The sequence below is a fragment of the Galeopterus variegatus genome, unplaced genomic scaffold (genome assembly GCF_000696425.1).
Source record: "Galeopterus variegatus unplaced genomic scaffold, G_variegatus-3.0.2 Scaffold6042, whole genome shotgun sequence".
Lineage (NCBI taxonomy): Eukaryota > Metazoa > Chordata > Mammalia > Dermoptera > Cynocephalidae > Galeopterus > Galeopterus variegatus.
This window is the reverse complement of record NW_007732153.1, coordinates 233,834-244,770: the sequence shown is the minus strand read 5'-3', so window position 1 is coordinate 244,770 and position 10,937 is coordinate 233,834. Positions and strand designations below refer to the sequence as shown.

Here is a 10,937-nt window from a genome sequence, read left to right as displayed (position 1 = left end):
GAGGCTGAGCAAAGAGCAAGTCACGTTGTTGCAACCACAGAGGCCAAGCTTCACGCACTACAGCTGAAGGTCACAGGGAGAACGCCTCCCGAGCAGCAGAGTTGCTCAGACACACCTTAATGACTTCTGAACAAATCTGGATTTGTAAGTCCGAGTGTATCCTGGCATGCGCCGGCATGGTAAGTGCCAATGAAGTCCAGATCGTTATCAAGCTCACTCACACCAGAGGTCTATAACCGAACCCACTTTCACCACAGCCCAGAACTAGTGACCTCCCTGCCTGGACGCCTTTCCACATTCCCAGGGTGGGGCACCCAAAGGCAAGCCCCTCGTGGCGCCTCTGCTCACCTGCTAGTGCGTTCTCGTATTTTTATTTCCTTCTTGCCTTTCTCATTCTTCCTGCAATAACCTTTCCCCGGGGTCACCTGCAAACCTCCAAATCCCACTGGAAATAAATACCTACATCTTTAAGCTCTCTGCAGAACAGGCTCTCCACTTCTTTGGCTTAACTGAGTACCAATTTCTCTGCCATGAACTCAATTTCCCACAAAGCTCTCCTGAGTAAAAGCTCCTTGATCTCTCCCAGCCCCACCTGTGGGAAGAAGCTCTTCTCCTTTAAAGCTATGCTATCCAGGAATGCCACGGTCCCCTGTGGGCTGCAGGGTTAACGCCCCAGCCTACGAGCATGCTGGAGCCTGGCTTCCAGCCCCTTCTTCCCCCCACTGCTCTCTGTCCATCTGGACGACTCGGCAAAGGCTGTGGCCTCACAGTTTCTCGACTAATTCTGCTCCAGTGACCTTTATCTTTGTCCCACTTTTTGAACATGTCCACAGTGACTCTGCCTCAGAAAGTTTAACGTGGCAATATCACACTCCCAGGCCACAACCTCTTGTCCCTCCAACGCTGTCGTTCCTTTTCATCTCTTGCATGTATTCTCAAGGCCATCAACCTTCCTTCACCTTCTCCTTTTCGCCTGCCTCTCCCCTAAGCCTGTCGCCCTGAGTTCAGCAGGTGGCCCTCTACTCTGCACCCTTCACAGTGGCTAGTGGTCATCCTAACTCTCCTCTTCTTACAATCTTATCTTTTGGCTTTACCTGCAAAATTTTATTGTTCCAGGTAAGCAATTTTATCCATTATAACCAAAACTCATTTTCAAATGAATTAGAAAAAGAACAATCTGAATTTTTAAGGAAATGTGTTTTAAATATTTGCAAGTTCTACAGAAGCTACCAGCACCCTAACAAATAGTAATTGGTAGCATTCTGTTAAGAAAAAGATTAAGATGCTTTATAATTAGAATATTAATGATTTATATAAAAATAATAGGTTCCATTGTTCTTATCACAAATTCTGAACTGATGAGGATAATAAATTCATACTATTGTAGAAAACAGACAAAAATTAAGTAAAATCCTATTATTTTAACATGTTTCAAGCAATAGTTTACTGAATGGCTTCAAGAAAAATTATCAACTATTTGAAAAACATTTTTTTATTCCCTCAAATGGACACAATACTTACTCTCCCTAAAATGTTTGGGTGACTTGATCTAACAGCCTCTGTAACTATTCTCTCTCCCTCCTTAATGCCATGCTATAGTTACCATACAAATGTAAGAATGCCTGCTCAACAAGAAGAGGAAATTTGGGGATGGTTAATGGATCAGATGGCTTCCTTAAGGGGTGATGTTTCTAGTTTCTCTATTTGAATAGTTTTCCAAATATCAAGGCCTAAATAAAATGTAACTATCAAAACTGAAAGTTTTTAACTGATACTTAACATAAATCCTAGAAATGTTTATCCAGTAGTAAATCAACTCATTTATTAAGCTTATTTGTCCAAGAAAGGATACTTACTTGCAAATTATAGTCCTGCAGAATTTTAACCAAGGAATCTCTCAAATTGGGAATCTCCATTCCTTCCTTAATACGGTGAATCAGTAGAATTGGGTCAACATGTGTGCCGATGTTGTTTAACAAGCCAGTAATAAATGCTACAAAATACCACATAAAACAATTAACATGTAAACAATGCTATAATCCAATTTTATTTGCAAATAATGCAATTTTAGACCAAAAGTAACTCAAAGAGAAAATTATATCCTTTACAGTAAGTGTTAAAATCATTTGAATTTGTAAACTCTCAAGAACTAGCTTTCCTTAAGACATAAAGAAGAAACTCAATGAGAGGAGTTTAAAAACGGTGAACAAATGGTGACTTACCTTCAAAATACAGTTTGCAACATCAAAGAGGCAACTAGCATTCACTGAGGACTCACTAGGGCTCAGCTACCACACACTTTTCTCCCCTGTTCTGGAAGGCAGGAATGTCACGTCTCCCCATGTCAGACAGGGAATCGGGATGTTTAACTAATGTGTCCAGGGTCAAGCAGCTAGAAGGTAATGAGCCCCAATTCACACCTGGGCCAGACCCAGGTTTGACACGTTCCATCACACCCACATTGTCTCTTAAGATCCATCACATTAACTAGAATCCCTGTATTTTCAAGTAAATAAAGTCATTTAAGTCAATTTCAGATTAATGTAGTTAGGTGAACATAAAGCCTTCTCTATCAAAAACAAAGGGGGGGGGGGTGGATTGTCAACCACGATGGCCAGTCTCTAAATCATTTCTATATTTGCAAAAGAGGATCTGGGTTACTGTGAGGTGACTGCTTCAGTTGTATCTTTCCAAAATGGGAGACTCAGTGCAAATGGTCCAGTGCTGACGGCCAACAAATGATGAGATGGGGCAGGAAGGAGAAACTCAGTGCTGCAACGCAGATATCCACTTACAGTCAATGTCCAGTGACAGTTCTTTCTCCATAAAAAGAGACTGGTAAGGGCTATAAATTTCCAAAATGAATAACCCCTGTATACAAACTAAAAACAAAAACAGGCCAAGCCAACCCAACCCAGTCAACATTTATTCAACTAGGTTGCAGTAGGCAAAATATGCCTCATGGGGACACAGCTGATAAGCTGTGTAACTACCTGCTCTTTATGACATTCGGCCTGTGCAAAGTGATGAGGCTGCAGGCTTCCTGCACAAGAGGAGTACTGGCAATCGTCACCACACACCTGGCCTATTTTTACTGTGGAAACTTTGCCATATTTTTAACTTAATGTATCTCAAGATAATTCTTACTCTAGACATAATTGGTTATATTGAGAAAAAAAAGTTATAATCACAGACGGCTTTTCTGCTTACGTGGTTTGTCGATGGAATATAAAATCAGATCTTCCCAGAGTTCTCCGTCATCTTGCTCCTTGGCAAATTCGATGGCTTTATCAACATCATGCAAATCCTCCATAATCATCTTCAGGGCACTTCGGCTATTACCCATTCGGCCTAGGTGGGATGAGGATGTGAGAAAGACTTCACTTAGGATACTTTAATAAAAATTTTAAAAGGACATAGCATATCTCTTAAACTATTTACACAGTTTGAAAGCTAAGACAAAAGCATATATCCATATGTGACATTAGCATGTACTACCTATGACACAGTAAAATAATTATCTCCTATTTGTTGGGTGTTTACTTTGTGCTGAGCACTCCTTTCAGTTCTTCCCATGAATTACATCAGCTAATTATCACTATAATCCTGTAAGGTATGTTCTACTGACACTCCTGTTTTATAAAAGAGGAAAGAGAAATGTTAATAACTTGCCAAGATCACACAGCTACTGGATGGTAAAAGCAGGGATGTGAAGCCAGGTCTGTCAGACTCTTGCCTTCCTCTGACAAAACATTCTTCTTTTGGATGTCAATAATTTCACACTCAGATACAGTTAAGACTTTTAAAGGCCTTGGAGTCATTCTGCCTTACTCTTAAGCTGGCTTTGCATATTGCTCTACTGATACATTTGTGCCAATTGCAAATTCAATTATAAGAGGGCTACCTCATTTCCTTCTAAGTCCAGGGGAAAGCTTTTCAAAAACCTTCGTGAGATAAAAGTATTTACAAACTATGCTTCTACTGGCTAATTATCTTTACATATTTTGCACATTTTAATGGTTTTAACAATTTCCATGAGTTTTTAATACAGTACATGTAGAAAGCCTTACTCAGTGGAGGGACAGCAACTGCCTGGCTGTGGGCTGTGACCCTTACACCTGTCCCCTGCCGTGCACAAGAACTAGTGAAGGATCTTGAATCCTTCTCACTGTGGGCAGCAGCCATTATCAACTGATAACAGCTGACTTGTGAATAAAATGATTTCCCATTTGATATCCCTTCTATAGCATTTTGTCTTTCTTGAAAATATTATTCCCAATCAATGTCTTTTAAAAATGTTTAATATTTTTTAATGTGTATAGGATTTTTAAGCTTTTATAAAATCAGACTATGTCTTCCTTTGTAATTCCTCTACTGCTTCTAAGATGACATGACATTATGACAAAGATCTATTCTACCAGAATATTTCTTGGGTGGAACACTATGTGGAACTAGTAGATTGATGAGCTACTTGAAGTTGTGATTAGAACCCCAAGAACATGCTCAAGTAACAAAATAAAGACCCAAAAGCACTTCTCCTAAGGTGGGTAGGTCCTATAAATGAATAATTCTGGGTTTGTTGCTGAGCACCCATGAATTTGCATATGCATAAATGGGAATGGAGATCTGGATGATTTTTCACAGAGGCAAAGGAGCCAGTGCAGGTGAGTGCCGTGTGAGGCAAAGGTGTCAAGAGGAAACGCCCTGCCAGGGTAGGCAGGAAGTGACCCTGCAGCGACACCTGAAATGAACTCTGTCTGGCATGCTGTGTACTTCTGCATAAAGCTTCCTTCTAAAATCTTCAGTGCACGTTGCTCATTTTGGAGGAATGTGAAAGATAACGAGTCATGCATCTCAGTATGCATGGTACAAAAATTCCAACACAGCTAGAAATAGGCACCTGAAGACCAGGACATTGGCAGCTAGATTATATTAAGCAATTCTCCTTTTCTCTCCAAAACTCTGAGATTCAATTGCATTTCCTCCACTTATTTAGGCTGTGGTTTTCAAAAATAAAGATTATTCTCTACCAATACGATGGTGATATACGCTGATTATAACTTTTTAAAAAATGAACAACAAACTTGTCAACCTATCTCTAATTTATTTGGTTGACAAGTTTGTTGTTCAAAAAAATGAACAACAAACTTGTCAACCTATCTCTAATTTATTTGAATCTATGTTGTGAGGTGTAAACTAACAATTTTATTTGTTTATTATGCCTGACTCATATGTTATTTTGACAGCATTTATTAAATAACTCTTCCTTGTCAATTACGCTGTGAAGTTTCTATTTTCTTATATTAGGTTCTTATACAATATAGGCTTGAACTTCTGTGTTACTTTGGTCTAAAGTCCATGTTCACTCTTACACAATTTACATCGCACTGTCCCCCCCTTTCTTAGTTTATGGTAACCAAAATGAATAAAAGCTACTTACTCAGAAGATAAACCGTCTCTTCTACAAAGTTTCTCTGCTGACAGATCTCAAGAGCCTTCAGTGAAAGCAAGGAAAAAATGTTACTACGGGCTACCAAATAAGAACAAATACTAACAGAGTCATTTAAACTTACAAGCTTGGAAGAATTTTTCCACTGCCTTCCTTTAAAAACAAAACAAAACAAAGCAAACAAACAAAAAACACATCTCTTGGGGTCTCACTGGTGGCTGTACTCATTCACCTCTTAGAGAGCTACCAGACCCTACACAATTCGTCTGAGAACATATCTGAAGCACTCAGAACATTCCAGGAGCAACGGCAGGAAACAAGATGCTGAGAGCACAGGCCTCGCGCTACGCCGTCTCTCTCCATGCCCTTGGTTTCTCAGCAGCACTGCTCCCGCCTACTCCATCATCTGTTCCAGCTGTTCTCTCCACTGAGCATGAGCACCACGAAAAGAACGTTGCTCGCTGCTGCATTTTCCCAGGATTGAGAATACCTCATGCTCAGTAATCACTTGCTACATGATGTATAAATGAATTTACTGGCAATATTTCTATTGCCAGATCACAGGGTTTAAAAGAGAACTCTGCTCAAGGATCTGTCAAAAGTGAGAGGGAAAAAACACATCTGATGATCAAGGAGAATCAAAACAGGAGGAAATGCACAGATGACAGCATTTCTATGGGGGTAAAAAAAAAAAAAAAAAAGACACACTGTGCATTGATAAACAGCTTGATATTCTCAATGAATCAGCTCACATTACTGTACGCTGTGTGCTGGGCACCAGAGGGTCAGGATGGATAAAGATGACAGCAGTAAAATTGCTCATGATGATGACATGTGACAGGAGAACAGAGAAGAGGAGCAGAAGGCTTAGCTGGAGCCGAAGCAGCGTGAGTCCACCCATGCGAGCTCACGGTCCAGGTGCGGTGACAGAGATATGACAATACATTATTAATCCATGGTAGGGGAACATGTAGAGAAGGGACACTGAACTAGTGTGGCCCTCTGTAAAAGCTTCACAGAAAAGGTGGCATCTGAACTGGGTGCAGTATAATGCACGAGTTCAATGGGGAAACCTTATCCACAGCGCTCCTACATAACCTCCCGATCGCTTTACTCTGCTTGGTCCTAAAGCCACCAATCTCTGTCACCACCTACAAGGCATCCATGCCCTAGCTCTGCCTCTGTGTGCAGCCTCACCTGCCATGCTCATCTCTCCACTTTGTCCCCCTGCCTGAAATGCTGCCCTCACTCACTCTCCACCCCTGGTAGGGACTTCAGACAGATATTCCCTTGGTCCTTACTGGCACTGCACCCCACACATGGCTTCACAACAATTAATCAGAGCCACAATCGACTACTCACCTAATCATTCATTTAATTTCCCTTCGTTGGGACCATGTGCACACTTAAGCCCTGTGCTTTGCACAATGCCTGTCCCACAGTACGTGTGCAACTAATATTTCTTAATAAATGAGCAGGTAGTAAGGGTTACAGGAAGATTGTTGGGTTGCATATTTAGAGTAGTCATTTGAAAACAACCAGCTAAGGTTGTTCTAAAAACAAGAACCAAGGAGCTAAAAACAGCTCAAGTTAATTAGCCCTTTCAGCTCAATGATCTATCTTTGGGAAATAACAGCAGGAGCTAGTTTTGATATTTTGGTTTTTGACTTAAATTTTTCCGTAGAATATATCTTTTAAATCTGTGTCTCTGGTTGCACAGAGACAGCTAAAGGGCAGAAACAATTTGATCATAGAGATCAATTTAACAAAAACAAAAACAGAAATAAAGAAAAAAGCAAAAGCCAAACACCGCTTTAGAATTACAATGAAAACAGGATGGTGTTTTATGGTACAAACAACATTTAAATACCGAAATAAGAATAACTGAAAGTCACAATGAGGAGGAAACACTGTTAATTCAGTTATTCACAAGATTCCTTTAACAATTAAGTGGCAGAGATAGCTATTTGTCCTGCAGGATCCTTTTCCCATCTCTTCCATACAATATTGTTTTAGGTGAGTGTGTGCACTGCCCAGAATAAAAAAAAAACAATCTCCCAGCCTGCCCAGCTGCAGGAGAACCACGTGACAAATGTCCACTAAAGAGCAGAAGGAAAAACGCAGAGGGGCAACTTGTGGGAACCTGTCTCTGCATGTGAACTCTGGGCCTCCTGATTTGTTTTCCTTTCACCCAATCTGCTCCTAGAAACGTGGATGGCACTACCTTATGTCATGAGGTCAAGGTCAGACGAGGTGGAGGAAAAAGAGAAAAGAGCCCGGGTCTCTGACCTTGTGCATTCCACCCCCAGTAAGCTGCTCCACCACGACTTCCACGTCACAGAGAACTAACTGCTACTCTGCTTAAGCCACTATTATTTTGGGATTTTTATCATTCATAGCTGAACATTATCCTAACTAAAACCTAGAAAATCCTTTAAAAACATGGTTTTACCTATCCTTATCTTGTCTTGCCTGTCATCATCCTTATAAACAATGGAATTTTCTTATCAACTCTTCTGCAGGGATACTATTGAAGAGACAAAAAAACACATGTGAAACAAACAGTAAGGGAAAAAGAGAGCAAAAACCTGAAGTCAGAGGACCTATCACTATTTCAACAACAATTATGGAGAAACCAACCGAGTGCCTAGATTTTTGCTACATTCTGAGATACCAACAGAAAAATAGTTTATGGTTTAGTGGGGCTGTGTCGTTCACACATAAACAAAAAATTGTAATATATTTAGATATACAGATTCTTTAGAGAAAGTCAGTCTGAACAATGATGAGTATTTATACTGCTTAAAACAGTTCAGTACTGGGAGGTATCCACGAATCAATTGTGTACTTGGAAATTCACTTGCACTTTGAAGTACCACTCAAAACGTTCAAGCAGAACCCCCCCACCCCACCTCCTTTTCTTAGCCTATGAGAACACTTGAGAACAGGCTTATTGCAAACCACAAAGAGAGTATGCAGCTTGAAGCCTACCTGAGTTGTCCAAGACAGTAGCCTATGTGGCTATTATATCAAAATTAAATTAAAAATTCAGTTCCTTGGTCATACGAGCCATATTTTTCAAATACTCAATAGCCACATGTGGCTAGTGGTTATCATGTTGGAAAGAGCAGATTCTAGAACATTCCCCTCACTGCAAGACATTCTACAGGAGAGCGATGCTGTAAGTTCTCGTATAAACTATCAAAAATGAAAGTTCATATGGGAAGACATGTCTGAAGGCAAGTTTTAAGTTAGGAATGGTCTGGAATGCAAGAAGAGGTGCATCACCAAGATCAAAGATAATCTGAGTCTCTCAAAAATTTCAATTTCAGAGGTTTTTAAATGTTTTATGACTAGTCTCTAACAGTATCTTAAATTATCCTCTTCTCACAAATGAAAAAATAAAGACTTTAAAAATCTCTAGATTTTGAGTAACGTATAAAAAGGAAGTATTTCTAATACATAGAATTTTTCAATTACTGACATGAATGAGGCATAAAAGCATATTTCCTCATTTTAGATTCTTGAATTTTCCTGGACCACAATGCTCCCTCTAGAGGAAAGAGTAGAGACACTGAGATTTTTAAAGCTGACACACACTCACAGGTATATACACACACAAACACATACACGTAGAAAAGGAGAAGAGCAATAAAAATAAAAGTGAAGACAGAATAATGACAGAAATTGAGTAATAAAATGATGAAAAAGAGTATTTTAATTCTCTTTTTCCTTATTTAGCATAAAGGTATGGAATGGAGTTAGAAATTTGAGGGTAGCCAGTAGGAACCTTACCAGCTGTAAATTAAATAATGATTTCCACACAGCCTTGGCCCTGCCATCTCTTATCCAATTTTCTCTTGAAATTTCTTTAATGCAAATCTATGAACTTTGTTCTCCCAGCTTTATCCCTCCAAATTCATAAATACTGCCACCTTGTGAATGCTATTAGATATGGCAGAGATCATAAATTCAGGCATAAGTTGGCCAAAGCTATAAAACTGATACTCTGTTTTTAAACACTCTAGGCACAAGCAAATCAGATTTGCAAAATGAGAACTAATGTCTGATGACCATACCTAGAAATTATAGAAGAAAGGACTGTTTAACAGTTAGTTTAAAAAATTATGTCTTTCGGGCCGGCCCGGTGGCGCACTGCTACAGTGCGCCGCTTGGGAGCACGGCGGCGCTCCCGCTGAGGGTTCAGATCCCACATACAGACCGGCCGCTCACTGGCTGAGCGAGGTGTGGGCACAACACCGAGGATTGCAATCCCGTTGCCGGTCCCGGCCCGGTACGGGCGCGACACTGAGGGTTGCGATCCGTTGCCGGTCATGAAAAAAGACAAAAAAAGGAAAAAAAAAAATTATGTCTTTCATGATTCTTGTAATACTAAAAAATACCTTAGTTTTTGTAATTACTGTTTTAATTAAGGTTTTAAACCTGAAAAATGATTTCTCACCACTGTGGAAAGAACGTGGGGCCCAAAGTTAAGAGATATAGGATCCAAGCCTCGGTCTCTCAACTTATTAGCCCTAGACTCTGGGCTTTCTTCTAAATCCCTAAGACTCAGCTTGTGGTGTATAAAATCCCCTATCCACCTAAATGTGCCTTTGTAGAGACTAAATAAAACTAGGTACATGAAAGCACAGTACATCTCATAAAACATAACAGAAATACAAAGAACTTTGTCTTTTTAGTTAATGTAGAAAAAAAATTCATCCAAACTCTGTTATCTACTTAGAATGAATGATTTCATAAAAGTTTATGACTAATTTTTGAATTTAAGAGTTGTGGTGATTTAAAATCCTAAACTTTGGCCTTTGATAACTATGCCCCTAAAGGGCTTTTGATGTGATGTCAGAATCTCTACAAAGTTTTCAGCCAAATACTTGTGTATTTCAATTAATTCAAAATAAGGTTGACCTGAATTCTTGAAAATTTCAACCAGTTAGAAATCACCCCTTCTCTCAACAATTACCCAGTCCTAGCAAAGGCAGACAACCAGAAACGAGGAACATGGCTGCTATTCTGCCAGAAGTAATTTATGAACAAGAGCGGATGAACATGCTCAGAATATGCCTTTGAAACCTGACACTCTTCCCATTCAAAAAAAAGAGAAACCACCACCTCTTACTTAAGCACCTATAGGACTAAATACTCTATAAACTCTTCTGAAGCAGAGATTTCTTTGGGGGAAGGGGAGGCATGAGAATTTTAAAGTTCTTAATTTTATATTCAGGGGAAAAGGTGACTACATTTTCTATGCATTTCTCTTTAGACAAAACATGCAAACCTGTATTCCACAGCCTTCACTTTACTACTGCATGCTTGGGATACATTTAATTGGGGAAATCTACTTTGTCATTCACGTATTGGTACATACAATAGCTTTTTCATGTTATGAGTAAACATAAAAACAATTAATTTCTAAGATTATTTAGTGTATATAGAATTCTTATGTCTAAGGAAAAAAGAACGAGATTTT

General features: G+C 39.5%; 1 protein-coding gene across 1 annotated transcript in view; it reads right to left on the bottom strand.

The window, feature by feature from the left end:
- Nucleotides 1-1,856: 1,856 nt before the first annotated feature.
- The window catches only part of VPS41 (vacuolar protein sorting 41 homolog (S. cerevisiae)), a gene marked incomplete at its 3' end in the record, with an annotated part of 191,151 nt that continues 182,070 nt past the window's right edge, over nucleotides 1,857-10,937 (bottom strand). The window contains exons 23-25 of the mRNA XM_008590367.1: nucleotides 5,441-5,495; nucleotides 3,211-3,351; nucleotides 1,857-1,993 (exon numbers count right to left, since the gene is read on the bottom strand). Coding sequence (XP_008588589.1) covers nucleotides 1,857-1,993; nucleotides 3,211-3,351; nucleotides 5,441-5,495 — 333 coding nt within the window. The remainder of the gene's footprint in view (nucleotides 1,994-3,210; nucleotides 3,352-5,440; nucleotides 5,496-10,937) is intronic.